The sequence below is a fragment of the Myripristis murdjan genome, chromosome 16 (genome assembly GCF_902150065.1).
Source record: "Myripristis murdjan chromosome 16, fMyrMur1.1, whole genome shotgun sequence".
Lineage (NCBI taxonomy): Eukaryota > Metazoa > Chordata > Actinopteri > Holocentriformes > Holocentridae > Myripristis > Myripristis murdjan.
In genome coordinates, this window is record NC_043995.1 from 10,296,138 (window position 1) to 10,314,215 (window position 18,078).

General features: G+C 41.9%; 1 protein-coding gene across 1 annotated transcript; it reads right to left on the minus strand.

Annotated features, from left to right (window-relative positions):
- Positions 1–1,525: 1,525 nt before the first annotated feature.
- Positions 1,526–6,157, minus strand: sox4b (SRY-box transcription factor 4b). Its single transcript, XM_030072658.1, has one exon. The coding sequence runs from the start codon at positions 5,539–5,541 to the stop codon at positions 4,291–4,293; it is 1,251 nt and encodes a 416-aa protein (XP_029928518.1). The 5' UTR covers positions 5,542–6,157; the 3' UTR covers positions 1,526–4,290.
- Positions 6,158–18,078: the final 11,921 nt, after the last annotated feature.

Here is an 18,078-nt window from a genome sequence, read left to right on the forward strand (position 1 = left end):
CAAAAACTACATTATGAATGCAGGCTCTAGTCTTCAGGCCTGTGGGGCTTACATCTGACTGTTCCAGGCGTAACATGGAAAAATATCAAATCTGGGTCATGATAGGGTTAAAATAATCTTATTGATTTGCTCTGACTAAATCTATCCATTGCCATACTTTTCATGGCTCAACAGTGCAGTTCTAAGCGTCCCAAAGGCTTTACAGTATCAAGACCATCTCAAGTGTGTTATACATCAATGGAGGGGAGATCCTCGACATCCTGATATAAAGCTTTCACAGTCAGCCCTGCCAGCTGCACTGCAACCAAGAGGAAAGATATACCTTTACGCAGCTTGATAGTGAGCTTTCCGAAAGCCTGTGAATTCTAAGACCCGCTCAAGTCCTTTTACAGTCAGCAGAGAACACATTGTTGTCATATGTTAAAAATATGAACTACACTCACAGATGTGCTGTAAATGTCATATCCATTTTCAGATAAAAGTTGGGGAAAGTAGTGTCTTTCTTAGCAATGAAATGAGTTAAAAAAAAAAAAAAAGTAATGAAGCAATAAAGTTCCACGGAGTTAAACATAACCTTTTGAATTATTTGCTTTAATATCCTCTGCTGCTTCCTGCACATGCCATCACTTTGCTTCCCTCTGACGAACCAGCCACTTTCCCTTGGGATTCCAAATGGTGCTATAAGAGATGAGTCACAGGGCTTCCTTAACCAGCTGCAAACACTAGGATTTCCCCTCGATCTCTGTTGTTTATTCTAGTTTTTTTCTGAAACACTGCCCTGATAATAACAAAGTTGCTTCCACTTGTGTCGTTTTGCAACATGGTAATCATAAGGGGTGGATTTTACCTGCTACACCATGGCTGCAATGGTGTGTTGTCATTTCATGTTAAATGTTCAGTAAGGCTGAGTTTCCCAATAGCATAATGACTCCTGTTCAGTGTCTAATGCTTTGATTGCACACTACATCTTTATAGCTTTTGAGAAAGACATCCAACATAATCAATATGGCGCTAATTAATGCATTAATGGGCCATCATGAAGGTAATGATAACCACGCCAATGAGTAATTTTACATTGATTAGTCATTTAGAAGATGTCTAAGAAGATCTAGACATCTAGAATGAAATTTGTATACCAGGGCTTAATGGGTAATGGTTTAGTGGACATCTGTACCTTAGATTATGTATTCTAGGGTATATTGCAATAATTTAACTGTATTTTGTACATTTTGGTCTTTTCTAGTGCAAATTTGATACTTACAGTTGTGCATTACAATATGTAATAATGTGTCTATTTCTTGGTCTCCAAGTGGCCTCTATAAGAGCCAAAGCATAGGCACAACATTGGAGATGTTAGCAGAAATGAGAGTTGACATTTTCTTGTTATTTATAGAGATAAATATGGTGTACAGTTAATATATTTGCTCATTATTCCTTATGTTAACCTGGGCAACTTGTCCACTGTTGATAATCAAATATACAGCCTTCATTCAAAAGTTGAAGAGTCAAGAGAAGAGTTGTAGAGTTTCAGTTCCAGCTGATATTTATTTCCTTCCTTGAAAAAAGTTCTGTACACAAGTTTATATCAACAATCTGACAGGCAGTGAATGGACACAATTTAGCTGGCATGAGTTTCTCCCCCCTTTCTCCACATCTCCAAAAAAAAAAGGGTGGTTGCTTTGTTTATGGCATGATTAGAGACAATAAAATGATAATTCTACACAGCATATTGCACAGGATGGATGAAAAATAAAGTTAATATATTTAAAAATGCTTTCATATATATATAAAAAAAGAGTCCTGAACCGACCATCTTAAACGTAAGTAAGGATGTGTAAAAGATAGCAGTTCTAGACAGTGCCTGTCCTTGATAGCAACGACGTACATAAACACACAATCTTTTTGCTTTATGATACAGTCAAATATACAAAGATCAATTTCACGTTTCATCATTTTTCCTCATTTTTTATCTTTTTTTCTTAAAAACACAACAGCTAATAACCTGAATCTGAAATACAAATGCTATTCACCATGCCATAAAGATACTAAAACAATTATTAGCTAATAGTTAGCCGACAAGTAGAAAAGATTATATATTCAAATACAATGAGAAACGCAGTACAATTAGTTGTTGCGGAACTCAAGTCAGCAATTTGAATATGCTTGTTGCTGTCATTGTTGCTGTTTTGCTTGTTATATTGATTGATAGCCCGTTCAATCCAGTGGTTGATTGGCAAAATTTGACATCAATTAAAAGAAAACACCAGGAAATAAGTCAAATTTAAAGCTACAATCTCCTCATTTGTTGTCATAGGCAAGATATCTGACAGGAAATGCAAAAAGGAGTGGCTGCTGAAGATACCGATGCTGTTGAAAGCACATGTTCCACAGGGGTAGCCTATAGACAAAATGTGTTCCTGTGTCTTTAAGAAGCCTGCAGACTGGCATTGTAAACGTGAACGGTAGGCTGATTCAAAAGACTGGTGCTGCTTTCAAGTGCCGTCGGAAAAATCATATTCGCGAGTTAAGAACACACGAATCGCCACACATGGTGACAGGTTAATTGCAATTGGTAAAGTATGCCTCTTTCCTCATACCCAAACAAGTGATGCTCAGGATGCACACGCATGGAAGCCTTGTCACCATTTGATACTAATGGTGTCCTGTACAACAATGCTGGACAATAAATTAAAATTACAGGCTTGGTGCACATCCTCTAACTCATCATTTGTTCCCTGCAGTACAAGTGGCTCTGTGAAGCTATTTGTTTTCTAAATATAATAATGAACACTATTTTGTCGCAGTTTTTTTTTCACTCTAAAAGACGCACTTTAAATGGGCGACAAAAAGCTCGGAAGTACGAGTTCACGAGCAGCACTTGAAGGCAGCATGACAACCAGCCAGCCGAGGTCTTAAAATTAGGAAATCCATTACAGCGGTATTAGTAGGCTACACACACCGATTGTTGACACCCCCTTCTTCGATATAGATTTGTACAAAAATACACTGAGAAAATAATCAAACTGTTTCCTCTCTTTTTAAGTGTCCAAAACTGTGTACATTTAAATATAAAAAGAACTCAAAAAGTTGTGTTTTTAAAACTCTAGCCCTTCGCCTGAGAAGGAAACGGGACAGACAGAGACGCACGGACAGACAGGGAAACCGTGTAAGAAAAAAAAAAAAACATGACTAGACCATGTATAAAAGAAATAAAAAATAATGATCAAGTCAAAAATGCTTGGCCCGGTATATAAATACGACATCCCATATAAAATGGCATCTGAATAAATGTACAAAAACAAAGCTCAGAGGATGAAAAATCGGCAAGGATTTCTCTATAACATCTGAAATTAACATAAAAGAAGAATTTTGGTCCTGAATAAGTGTATAAAGTTCAGCACAGATTTGAAGTTGCGTTTGAATCCTGAAGTTTGAAGAATTACAACAGCTGGTGATTATTTCAATGTCCTTTTTTTTTTTTTTTTTTTTTAAAGAGAAGAACCGAAGCGAGCGCCACCTATCCATTTAAATAACCCTAACACTACCTTTTTTTTAACTGCTCGACAGTCTTACAGAAAATCTCAGCACAAGATAGGAACAGAGTAGGCTATCATGCTTACCATGGTTTTTTGCTTTTTGAGAAAATATTCGACTTTAAAAAAAAAAAAAAAAAAAAAAAAAAAAACATCAACCCACCTCGGTTTCATTTTTAAAAAATCCATCTCGGTGACACACCACAATTAAAAATGTCGCACGACAGTCCTATTTCTGTACCTCTTTTTAGTGGTGAAGTTCACTTGGCGATTGGTAAAAGTTGTGAAATGTCCCTTTTTATCAACGTTAACATTGATTAAGTGAACGGCGGACCGTGTAACGTGCAAATCAATCACAGTTTAGTTGTTCAGTTCAAAACAGTTCGGGACTGAGCGTTTCTCTCAATAGGAAACCCAGTCAGCCTCTCTCCGCTTCTCTCTCTCTCTCTCCTCTTGTTTTCCTCTCCCCTCGCTTTCCTACTTGTAACCAAGTCCCACAGTCCACGCATCCAAAGAAATAGTACAAAAAGCAAGTTATTCGCTTTAAAGTTTAGTTTTCCAGGGGCGCGAAGCTCTTTGTCGGCTCTGAACGAGGAAAGGGCACCTTGTTACGGTAGTAATAGTGGGATTGGGTCTGACAACACAAACTATTGCGCCCACTGTACCAGGAACCCCTGTCTCTGTTTGTGATCTTATTTTTGCTTGCAGGTCGGCGTTACCTGTCGCTCCTCTTTTCTTTATTTCTCCTCTCGCTCACTCAATAAGTGAACACCAGGTTGGAGATGGTGGACTCCAGCCAGTCCCCGGAGATCATCTCACTGACCTCGGGCGTGCAGTAGTCGGGGAACTCGAAGTGGGAGCCCCCAGAGCCGGACTCAAAGTTCAAATCCAAGTCCCTGTCCAGCACCGAGGAGCCGAAGCTCCCCAGTGACATGCTGTCGAAGCTGGGGCTCGGGTTGATGTCGAGCAAGTCATCCTCGAACTCTTCATCCTCCGATGAGGAGGAGGAGTGGGACGAGGCGGAGGAGTGGGAGCCGGAGGGAGTAGGGGAGGAAGCCCGCCGAGCGGCGTACGCGTGCCGGCCATGTCGCTCCGAAGAGCCGCCCAAGCTGCCGCTGCTACTGGGTGACTCCCCGCCCTCCTCCCTGCCGCTGGCCGCGTCCTCGTACAGGCTGAGCGGATCGCTAGACTCCGCCGAGCTGCTGAGCGTCGGGCTGGCCGGCACCGCCACGGAGGACGCGGGGCTCACGCTCATGTTGCCCCCGCTGCTTCCGAAAACGTACACCCGCTTGGCTTTCTTGCCGTCCGGGATCTGCTTGGCCGCCGAGGAGACCGATTTCGACTTGTAGAGGGAGTTGTGGTGGTGCTCGGATGGGTGCTCGGAGGAAAAGGATGATGCTTTGGTGCTACTGCTGCTGCTGCTCCCGAAGAGTGATTTGTGGGGTTTGCTGCTGCTGCTGCTGGGTGATTTGGATCCGCTCTTCCTCGAAGATGAGGATGACTTAGTGCTGGTGTTGTTAGAGCTACTGCTGAGTTTTTCTCCCTTCTCCCCGTTGCCGCCAGGTTTGGAGGCGCTCGATTTCACCTTCTTCCTCGGCCGGTACTTGTAGTCGGGATAGTCCGCCATGTGCTTGAGCCTGAGCCGCTCCGCCTCCCGGATGAAGGGGATCTTGTCGCTGTCTCTGAGCAGCTTCCACCGCTTCCCCAGCCGCTTGGAGATCTCAGCGTTGTGCATGTCCGGCGACTGCTCCATGATCTTCCTCCGCTCTATCTGCGACCAGACCATAAATGCGTTCATGGGTCGCTTGATGTGGCCGCTGGGGGTTTTGCACCATGCCGGGTTGTCTCCCAGCTTGTCCCCGGCGGTCGAAGAAGCGGTGGAGCCCGGGGAGGGAGGTGATGCGGCTGGGTCCAGGTCCATGCACGCCCCGGAGTCGGAGCTCGAGTCCCCGGCGAAAAAGGATAGCGCCTCAGCGGTGCTCTCAGTGTGGCTCATTTTCTGCACCATGCTGCCCGATTACACAGACAGATAAGACAGAGGGAGAGCGGTGTGCTTGCTCGTTCTCTCCCTCTCTCTTTCTTTCTTGATCCTCCGATTCACTTTAAAGCAAACTCAGCTCTTTTCCCCCTCTTCACAGTTTGAGCTGAGTAAAAAAAAAAAGACGCAAGAAATAATTCACTCCTGAGATGTGCGGTGGACTCGGTAACGGCTCAGTCCAGTGTAGCCTTAAAAAAGGCTGGATGTGGAAAAAAAAAAAAAAGTTAAATTTCCAGGTTCTGTGGGTGATAAAACAACGCGGACAGTAAAAATAACCCACTCTACACTGTGTACCCTGTTGTCTGCCTCTCTCTGTCTCTTCCCTCTGTCTTATAAAGTCTATCCAGTCGTGTGGTGACTGAACATATGCAGCTGCAGACCGCAGACTGTGTGCCACACTGTGCTCTGACTCTCAGAAAGGGCTTCGGTAAAGTATGTCAGGTAAGTGCTTTCTCTGCATTAGCCCTGTCCCCCTCTCCTAGAAACAAAACCCATGCATGCTGGGGAGAGAGTGAGAGAGGAAAAAAGATACCTAGAGCGACTTATACTGTCCGCCTTCCATCTGCAGAACTGCAGTCGAGTTGAGTTTCAAGCAGCCCTCCAGACTGAACCCCCCCTTGCTTGCCTTTATCCCTTCCCGGAGATACAACGGTGATAAAAATCCACCAATGCGACGCTGTCGCTACCCTGCCTCTGCGCCAAAACCACGCCCCCCTGGGTGCTGATTGGCGCAAAAAGGAATCTAATAATAATCAGCGCGTGCAATGAGGAGCCTCGTGTCTGACCTCATTCCAGAATACAACCAGAAACTTCATTTTTTTAAAGAGACACTGGCTTATGTTATGGACCCCCTCCTCTTATTCTACTCAGTTACCACCAGCCCATGTGTATACCATTAACGCACTGCTATATAGGAAGCTAAGTCTACTTTACCATATGGAAACTTAACATTGAGTACAGTTTGTACTGTTCTGTTGCCTTGGCAATCCTACAAAAAATATCTAAAATATTAACCACCCTTTCTGCCCACTGATGCTGTACAGTATCCGCCTGGCAGATTTACTGCGGTTTTTAATGATGGGTAGTTATAACACTGAATAGGGAAAAGAGGGCGCCGGAACACTTGTCAGTGTTCAAAGCAGTTGTATAAGATAATGTAGCTGCTATCTGAAGTTTGCAGGGTATCAGAGATGTACAGAGGGGTTAATTGAAGGTAACTGATTTTGTTTCAGTTGGTGGCTGTTTGCCCCATGATGGTCACAGACTGGAGGTCATGTGTCATAAACGCGTTGTAAAACAATACCATGTTCAACAGTTGAGCCTCTCACTCTCTTCAAGCGCCTCTCAAACAGGGAAATGTCTCTCGGACACATCATACTCGTTAGGCTGGTGTGAGAAAAGACTCCCAGCCAAGCCGAACGCTCCCTCTCTCTCCTCCTCTCTCTCGCTCCTCTTTCATAAGGCGGGGCTGGGCGGTCTTTTGTCACATAACACACGCCCAACCAACCCTCTCCAACGCACCAGACAGAGAAAAGAGAGGGAGGCAGGGAGGGAAGCGGCGTGCAAAATGCCTGCGCGTGCACGCGCGCACGCACACATCTAAACTGACATCGAGTGCAGTGTGTAATGTCACAAACACATGAGAGCAGAGGTGACAGCAAAACACACGGCAGTGGGATTTTACGCACACCCTAAGAGTTCATTTTACGCGCGGGCCGAATTTTACCCAGTTTACGCACAAACTCGTGTGCACGTTTTGTCCAGCGACAGAAGAATGGGAAGAATTAAGCCCATAAACTCCATCTTCACTAAGAACCCATTAAAAAAAATACTCATTAATATTTCCCAATCTCATCCACAGGTTAGTGAGATGCCAAAGAAACCCCATTAATTTGTAATTCCAAGTTCACTATGAGTGTTGTTATTTTCAATGCTGATGTGAATTCATGCGGCCCGTTTCATTTTTTTCACACCCCTTCAATGTACTCATGCAATAATGTTAATTGTAATAATGATGATAATAATAATAGTAATAATAATAAGATATACTGCACATCAGTGGTTCTCGACGTGGGCTCCTTGGGGGGCTCCAAACGGTTCCCCAATAAAATGAGGAATAGTTTAATTTCACTGTTGGCCTATTTCACTAACTCCCTGTTCGCCATAGGTTTCACTCTCCCCGCTGTTCTCCTCGCCTCCAATATAGGCGGTGATATTATTCAGTGCCAAGTCATTACCACACAAAAAGTTCTCAGGTCGGGTGAGATCTTATAACAACGAGGTCTGAAATAGGTCACACTGGTGTATTTGGTCCGTCAAAAAATATTAAAAGTTCAGGAGCTGCACTGTGGTGTGCGGCTCATTGAAGCTCCCCGTTGAGGAGCCATGCACACTGCCTTGTTAGTGTGTCGCTAGATGGCGTCGCAGAGCCGGAGAGGACTGAACCGGGGTTTGTGTTGCAGAGAGTAGGGAGGGTTACAGGGATCAGACCGAGCATCCAGAACAGTAACCAGGGGTGAATTACATAATGTCTCCCTGCGATAGGGAGGCATCCAACCGATGCTATTGTAATGGCTGCTGCAGAGGGTCTTTGAGTGTGTGTGTGTGTGTGTGTGTGTGTGTGTGTGTGTGTGTGTGTGTGTGTGTGTGTGTGTGTGTCAGAAAAAGAGAGCGAGTGCATGATTGTGTCTGTGTGCTTATGTATGCTTATGCAAGCTTTCTTTTATGCAAAGGCTAATTGTGTGTGTGTGTGTGTGTGTGTGTGTGTGTGTGTGTGTTTGACCACTGAATGTTTTGACTGTGCTAGTTAGGTTAGGGCTGAGCAGGCAGCAAAGAAAAGGAAATTTAACCACTTTAGGGTTGGCTGGCATCAGCTCTACTTGAAAGCCGTCACCATGGTAATTATTTCAATAGAGAAGGCAGGAAGTTTCTTTAAAAGAAAATGCCTTCAAAATATAAAATTAACTTGAAAATCAATGTATCACAACTTTGTGTGTGTGTGTGTGTGTGAGAGAGAGAGAGAGAGAGAGAGAGAGAGAGAGAGCAACAGAGAGATGTTCAGTAGTTTGGTATGTAAATGAAAGGAAAGTCAGAGGTGACTACAATCACCATTGGGAAATTAATATGAAGGTATAGTCGCCAACGTTACTGGATGCATTTCACTGGGCACAATTATATTCAATATGGCCTCATATCTGCAGCGCATCCAAGTAAAGCAACGGGTAATTGGGCTCCAATTTGTGTGTTCACGGAGCATAACTGCAATGGAAATAAGAGTGTTAACTCATAAACTCACACCGCTTCTCAATGCCATTTTAATAAGGAACTGCAGGAAAGGTTAGTCATGGTGTAGAAGTCTATGTGGTGGAAGCAGCTTGAACTGTTGATGGGAGTAGATTGTATCCTCAATAAAAAAACAAAAAAAACAAAAAAAAAAACAACTATAGTTATCCTATGCTAAAGTTTAGAGAGCTGTTGTACAAATATCACAGGAGAATCACACATTGCAACAGAAATGTTACAGTGATGTCTTGGGAGATTAAAAAAAAAAAAACTTCATAATAAGGTCACTATAAACTATCCAATGAGTACCACTGACACACTGTGAAGCCTAATTTATGATTCTCCACTGACGTGTTGCCATAGCTACAGTCAGTGTGAGCATTTACATTTATAGCTCTTCAGTGGTGGGTCTGAGTGTAGATTGACAAAACTCTTGATGCCGGTGTCAAGTTTTCATTAAATCCATGCTAAAGCAAGGATAATTACACAGGTAAAGCTTAAATTCCCTTAAACAGACAGTGTCTACTGTTCTACACCTTAATGCGGTCCAAATTGATGTTTAGATATTCCTCACTATGAATTTAGCATCATCTGGCTGTCTCTATGATTTGGGCATGAGGTGTTATACACATAAATGTATTTGCAAACCTCACATCGTCTCTCTCAAACGGAGCGTGGGAGGTGTGTCGTCACAACTTGTGTATTTTGGGAGTTTTATTTTGGGAGCTCCACCATCACTGGATGATAGGAGATTGCGGATCAATGAATCACTGAGAGTGCATGTGAGCCTCAAGAGATTTAACGTTTTAAACTCTTCACCGCAGACACCTATGGTACAGCTATGGTTGTGTTTTGACATAGATCTTAATCCCTATAGGTCAAAGTTACTGTGAAATTCCCTTTGCCGGCAACATTTTATGGAGTTTTGTTTTTTTCTCAAACAGACCAGCATTTTTTACTATGATTTTAGTGATTGTAGCTCACTGTGCTGTCCTCAAAATGGATTTGTTCCATTTGGCCATGTCAAGATAATAGTTCAAGCAAGACCTCTCTAACAGAGATATCCTCTTCTTGGAAAATACTCTTGGTGTGAGTATGCTGGACGCAGATAAACATAGAGACAGAATGGGGTTTATTGCTCAGTATGCATCAAGTACAAATAGGATGAGCAGATGAGAATCGGTGAGAGTCGGGACAGGGAAGTTGGGGGGTGGCCACCAGTACATTACATTCAGTGCCAATGAACAGTAAAACACATGAAAATCAAATCAACACTAAAATGCATTATTTTTGTTCATTCATGTGGGCTATGGACATAACAGTGCCCGTCTGTGAGCAACACCAAAATAATGCTCCCATTAACATTTAATGTTTTATTAGGCTATAACTAATTAAAACTCAGGTTTAGTCTACTTTTTGGGACCAATAGGACAGGATTCGGGATTTGGGACAATTGCTCATAATTTGGGACTGTCCCAATTTTTTTAAGATGTCTGGTCACCCTGACTACAAACAATGTGACAGAAAACAAAACAATTTATTGGTGGAACACAGCAAAAGTTGTAGCAGGTTCAGTGGGAAGAGACAGAGGAGGTGAACTTTAACATTGGTGTTAATGGGAAGTCTCCTCACATAATGTTTGCTGTCCCCTCTTTATGGCCCTCCCCCCTCCTCTCCTTTTTTTTTTTTTTTTGTCTCTCTTGCAACACGCTCCTGGGAGCTCTGAAGAGGTTGGTGCACCTGGAGTGACAGCTGGCAGGATTTAAGAAAACAACAACCTATACTTTACTTTGGGCAGGTGTCCCCTATTCTATTCTATTCTATTCTATTCTATTCTATTCTATTCTATTCTATTCTATGCTAAACAAGTAAACAAGACCTTTTGCCTAGTTAAGGTTTCATAGTTAACTTGAATAGACAAAATATGCTTTTTGCCTGCCCACTCATCTCTCTCTCTCTCTTTCTCTCTCATTCTCTCTCTCCCACTGTGTGTGTATGTGTGTGTGTGTGTGTGTGCGTGGTGAGCACATTTGTATGCCACACACACACAACCTGAAAGGATAAGTAGTGTATTCAAACTTTCCCCTCTGTCTCTTTCTCTCTCTTTTTCTCCCATTGTTCCAGAGAGGTGCAGCTGCCACGCGAGTTGGAGTGGGTCGCGTGCCAACCCTAATCTCAACAGGTGTTCTTTTGGGTGTCTCTCGCCCTCCCTCCCCCTCTTTCTTCTTCGCTCTCTTCACTCTTTCTCTCTCTCTCTCTCTCTCTCTCTCTCTCTCTCTCTCTCTCTCTCTCTCTCTTTCTCTCCCTCTCTCTCTCACCCCCTTCTCTTACTTTCTCTATCCACTTTCTCTCTCTCTCTGTTCTCTCACTTTCTCCCTCTTCCTCTCTATTCAGTTCACTTTAATTCAGTTTTCCTCACTGGCATGAATGTTAGATGACCAGTGTTGCCAGAGCACCCTTCTCCCTCTCTCTCCCTCTCTCAAGATAAATCTGATCCGAGGTCATCTGTTATTCAGAGCACTGACACCATATGGCCAGCCCTCCTCTCAGCGTACATCCAGTTAGTTTCATTAAAACTTAAAATATTCCCATGTTAAATATTGATGGGCTATACGTTGACCGTCTGTTGCAAACCCTGCTTAGAGTTTAGCCTTGTGAAACTTCGAGTCATGACTAATTGATGGATTTTGTTGCAAAAATGTTCCCCTAACATGCAATTTAAGATATTACTGAGTCTTAAAATTGTTCTTAAAATGGTGAAAATAATAATCACTCAGTGGTACAACTATAATGACCTCATTCTTGGGTTTCATCACTCAGAGAGACTATAATATTCCTATAATATTCCTGAATATTACTGAGTCTATAGGGTCTTATTGTGTGTCAGTAATACTTGATAGTGGCATTAGTGTAGCTTCATGGTGTTTTATGGCATTTTTAACAAAAGGAATATCTGCTGATATCACTATAATACATATAGGAATATTTCTGTGATTGTTCTACTTTATCATATTTTCATCATCTATGTTTCACTATAATATTCAAATGGAGACATACAGGAATATTATAGTTTTTTTCTGTGATTATTCTACTTTATGGTATTTTTATCACCTATGGTATCACTATAATACCCTCTCAGAGACAGGATTATTGTAGTTTTCTGTGATAGTTACATAGTATATTTCTCAAATGTATTATAGAATTGTTATATGCCTTTTCTTTTGTAAGGGTATATTGTCTCCCCCAAATGAGAAACCAAAGAGGTGTTTGCTTCATGGCATTGCTCTTTGATATTAATACCTTTCTCAAAGTGTTCATGAAGAGACAGGGTGTGTGTTATCCCAGCTAAACTATATAGAGTGGAGCTCTTTGATTTATTACATTTTCCCTGTCATCAAAGTCAGTGTTCACAGGCAGTCTTTTACTGCCCCATAACAGACAGATGGCTGGTTACTGTATATATGAAATGTATTTATTCAGTTATGTTTCTAAAGGTTGTTTGAACAGGTGTTTTCAGGCACAGAAAGATACAGACACAGATGCAGACACACACACACACACACACACACACACAGTCAAAGTCTTATCTTATCCAGGAAGAGCAGCTGCAAAGTATGACCTGAGTTGTTAATGATTGGCAGTATGTGTTTGTGTGTGTGTGAGTGTGTGTGTGTGTGTGTGTATGTGTGTATGTGTGTGTTTGTGCGTTTGTGTATGTACTTATTTACCCCCACAATCTCTCCTTTCTCTACTGACAAGAGCTCATTATTAGTGGTGTGGCTTTGATTTGTGAAGTTCAGCAAGGTGAATTTGAACATCTGTCGCATTTCAAGGTTGTTTCTTCGTGGGAGAGCAAATACAGGCAGTGCTAAACTACAGAGGTAGTGATTAAGTGGAATGTACACACACACACACACACACACACACACACACACACACTCACTAGGTAAAAAAAAAAAAACAATGTGTGATAGACCTATATGTGCAATAAGTGTAAAATCACTGCATTCATAAATAGTCACTGTATTTGCACTTATGAGGTTGATTGGTTAAAAAGAGATGAGGGTATGTCAGTCACCCTCATTCTTTGCTTTCAGTGATGAAGATGTGCTAAAGTAGTGAGGAACACTTGGTGTCACTCTTTCAGATCCTCAACAAAGTTACAACATAAGTGGGTCTGAACAAGCCATTATTAATTAGTTGTATTGCCACAAAACATCCTTTAATTGCCAAAAAGTCCAGCTTACTGGAAGAATCGCTACTTATAGCCTGCAATTTTTGGTTGCAGCAAACCAACAAATACATTTAGGAAAATGCAGTTAAGAAAATGTTTGTCATCATGGTTAAAGTTGGAAAAGGTTATGGTTAACGTTACAAAATGTTTGCTAACATTTGCTGATATTAATGATGGAGTAATAGTCATTAGAACAATGTATTTATCCACCTCAACTCTCACTCACTGATGGTAAATACAGTCTGCTGGAGTTCTTCAGCAGCAACTGGTTCCTTAAGAAATTCATTGCCCCTTAGGGAAGTGGGTTTTGTTGGGTATCACTTTGTTTTTGGAAAGAGCTGTTGCGGTTGTGTTTTTGATTTGTACATTTTTAATGGTTTTCAGTGCCACAAACTAATATCCATCCAGCCTCATTGTGGTTGGATATCAGGAGACAGGGAGGACTTTGGATTTCAGGCGAATTGTTCCTTTAATTGCGTTACAAGCGAGTATCTGGCAAGGGAGTTTTCATTCAAATTTCAGTTTGGACTATTTTTTTTTCCCTTTTTTTTTTTTTTTTTTTTTTTTTTTGCTTGTCAGTACATCCATGATTGTATGGGGTGGTACATTTCTTGGTTTATTTGTGAGGTTTTTGTTCCATCAATATCCTGTTAAAACTCACAGTATTAAAGAAATCTGTTTTAAGTTTGCATATAAACATCATATCTCTTTTACAATATTCTAATTATAAGGAATGCAAATATGGCAAGTGGGATTTCCTTAGCCACAATACTGGGGCACTTTTATACTTTACCCATTAACCTCCGTATTAAAAAATACTGTTCATTTGTGTATGCATATTCATGATCAGAATATGTATGAGGATTTACATTATACACACACAAACACCATAACAGCAGAACTCAGGGGACCTTTGTATTCAGGGCACAGAAAGAGGGAGAAGGGGAGATGACAAGGAGAGGCTGAGGCTCTACCAAAGAATGACCATACTATTATTTCCAGATGATACCGGCCTGGCACAGATAAACAGGCATATTTGACTGATAACGGATGGAAATGACTACATTAGAAATAGGTTTTCAGCACAATTACCTTTATTACATTTTAACACATTCACATTATTAGTGCCCATTATATGAAGATGATTGAGAATAATTTTTTGAGTGAAAGGAGAGCTTTGGAGGAGACAAGAAATCTATTCACTATCTTCCGGTGCAGTCTTTGTCACAACTACATAAGAGCTCAGTTGGTGGGAATACTTTGGAAAAACACGCTGCCGAAAGCCTTTATTAACATATGCAACATCATTTTAATATTATAGCGGCTGTTAAAATCTAAATATTATCTACTGAAGAGAGTTAAGCAGGGAGAAAAAGGTGCAAGCTGCTGACAAAAGGAGAAATGCTCTCGTTCTCAGCAGGAGAGTTATCAGCTGCACACACTTCACGTGGCACATGTATATTAAAGCACTTGTGACATTTGAGATGTGACCTCCATGTGGAAAGAGCCGCGGTGTGTGACACTGTGTTCACTGTCACTGCAGCAGGTGACAGTCCACCACAGAGACTGCTTCAATCTGCCATGCAAGCTTGTACAGTGCGTTCAATCAGAGGCGCATATATTAATGGTGATGTGTGTGTGTGTGTGTGTGTGTGTGTGTGATCCTGCATATATGCATTTGTGCGTGTGTCCATATCTGCGTACATGTGCGTGTCTGCATGAGTGCAGGTGGGCAGATGTGTCAGACGGTGCCTTCTTTGTAGTGTCTCTGGATGTACGTGCGCATGTGTGTGTGTGTGTGTGTGTGTGTGTGTGTGTGTGTCTATGTGTGGCCAGTGAGAGGTGACCGCTTGTCAGTGAGCTATGACAGAAACCAGGTATCAGAGAGACATGGTGTCACCTTGTCACCCCCAACCTCTACTCTAGGGATCCCAGATGAATGTGTGTGTGTGTGTGTGTCTGTGTGTCTGTGTGTGTAGATTCACTCCCCCCCGGGCAGAGTGCATGGAGGACACCCATAGAAGAAGTCCCAAGAGTGAACCTCAGGTGACGAGGTGGCAGTGGTGTGTGTGTGTGTGTTCCACATCTCTAGAGATTCACTACATAGATCACAGACACAGACACAGACACAGACACACACACACACACACACACACACACACACACACACACACACACACACGGTTTTGACATTACAAAAGTCAAGTCCTGATCTTTCAGGGGCTTGATGGTGCAGTGAGTTAATACTAGAATCAGAGCAAGAGGGAGGGGGAGAGGGGGAAAAGAAAGAAAGAAAGAAAGAAAAAGTAGGGTCAGAGCGAGGAGAAGAGCGAAGAGAGAACAGAGGGCACAGAGGAGATAAAGAGTGATGAGAACATGAGGAGAAAGAAGCTGATAAGGAGGTGAGCAGGAGGACTGGCAACAGCAAGTGCTTGTTTATTACTGTGCCACTGTGATGTTGCATTTTGTTTTACAGAGGAGACAATAAGCAGTCCAAAATAAGATTGAGGATGCTAGAAGAGCAAGAGCTGAAAAGAGGGAAGTGCTTTTATGTAGAATAATAGAGATCAACTATGACATGGTGTTGAGTCACAAATAAAAATAAAAACGGTATGCTTTCCACTCAGTTTCTTGCAAAATGATCTCTTGATAGAACAAAAATTGTTATTGGTCACCAGTGGTGGACAATAACAAAGTATATTTACTTGAGTTCTGCACTTTAGTACATTTTTCAAGTATCTGGACTTTACTTGAGTATTTGCTTTTTTTTTTTTTTTTTTTTTTTTTAGGAAACTAATGGCTTTACAACATTATGTTTCAAAGACAAATATTGTACTTCTGACTCCACTACGTTTCTATGAAGGTCTTGTTACTCTTAAGCAGCTTTGAAGTCTGAATTGACTGTGATGTTGCATTTTGTTTTACAGAGGAGACAATAAGCGGTCCAAAATAAGATTGAGGATGCTAGAAGAGCAAGAGCTGAAAAGAGGGAAGTGCTTTTATGTAGAATAATAGAGATCAACTATAACATGGTGTTGAGTCACAAATAAAAATAAAAACGGTATGCTTTCCACTCAGTTTCTTGCAAAATGATCTCTTGATAGAACAAAAAATTGTTCTATCTGATTTTTCTTCTTTTCTAAAAGGCGATTGGCCGCACACTGCGTTCCTCTCAGAGTAACTAAGACAGTGGTGCCAGCTTTCTACTGTGTTTTAATGTCAAAGTGATATAGCTTTGCCATCCAGTTCTGTGGAACAAGCGCAAGCAAGACATCCGCTTTCAAAGTAAAACACACCCGCTCCATTTTGCTTGCAAAGCGCAAGTGACTCACCCAGCGGTGGTAAGTCCATCTGTGTAGCAGCGTGGTTCTATAAGCAGGTCAGTGGATTCATTAGGCGGTATCAAAGAACTACGAGCCTCTAGAAATGCATTGTGAAAACAATGTAACAATATGTTGATATTAAAAGGAAAATGTATTTTTGAATACTCAAGTATTTTTACTAACAAGTACTCCAGTATTCAAGTAAAAATCTGACTGAGCAACTTTCACTTATAGTGGAGTGTCCATGCATTGTGTACTTTTTCCACCACTGTTGGTCGCTTGCATCTGTTTTTATAAATATCAGGGGATGTTCGGCTCCACCCAGACAGCCCCCAGGGACTCAGAGAGCACCACCTCAGTTGCAGGGACCTTTTTGGGGGGTCAGGAACTCGAACCTCACCCCGTGGAGAAGGAGGAGGGAGGAAGAGAGACCAGGAAGTGGTAGAGAGATGATGGTTAAACAGGGGTAAGAGTTCCTTATTCCTCAAAAGGGGCTCTGCACTCTGGGGACAGTTCCTGCAGTGGAAAGCGGTAAAAAGATCCACACCATCAGCTGAGAGCCAAATATGGCAAAACTGAAATGGCAAACATTATGACAGATTATTTTGTACAAAACTGCAAAATAGATGTTAAATTTATTGATGATGTAAAAGCACAAGTGTGAAGGCACGAGTGTGTACCACAGTGGTGTGCTTTTCTCACTCAGCACCGCCTCCTCTTAAGTATGCAGTTGAAATGATATGCAGGCATTCAGAAAATGTTTCGATAACTAAGCTGACATCCCTAAATGAACAATTTTGTGAAAATTCTATTTATTACAAATGACAGTGGAGGCAGGACTTGCCGCTCCTTTGTTTTTAATTCTTGGATTTTGGCTTTGGGTTTGTGCACCCAGGATGGATGCAATTTCTATTCTCCATCTTCCCCAGCATGAGAAACATATTGGATCCAATCTATCCTCCATCCAGCAAAGTGACAAAGTGCTTTCTCACCAATTACTGACTGCCATCTCCCTCTTCACACCTGGCAGACAGAGGATGTGGCTGACGACGGGTGTGCCTGTGATGGTGTGTGTGTGTGCGTGTGTGTGGAAAAAAAAAATAAGAGGAGGCAATGAGAGCCACACAGACAGATTAAGTCACAGAGAGAGAGAGAAATTTCATAGTGGCTGTCTGTTGTTTTCACCACTTTCTCAGTCTTCATTAGGTGAGTGACGCCTCTTTGTCTCTGAGAGTGATACCGTGTTGCAGTAGTTAACCTCATCGCTCTCTCTCTCTGTCTCATTCTCCAGCACCTGTTTCCTTCGCTGCAGGATTTTACATGAATCAGTTTTTCATAAGCATCACTCAAACTACAACACGCAACTATATTCAAGCAGTGAGCTGGTGTGCCTGTCTGAGATGTCAACCTGCTTATCAGTTTTTTAGTATGCAAAATCTGAGCAGCAGGGATTTTTTTTTTTTTCAGCAGAGGACATAAAATAATAATCTGAAACATGCTCAGATAAATAGATTGTGTTGCTCTATCTCTCCTCATCTGTAATCTTGTGTTATATCACTGTATTGCTGACATGACACAATAGTGATTCAGCCCAGGCCCGGCTCTTGACAGCTTTTACATGTGCTCTTCTAAACATTCAGTGTCAGGTGTGTCTTTGCTGGGAAAAAT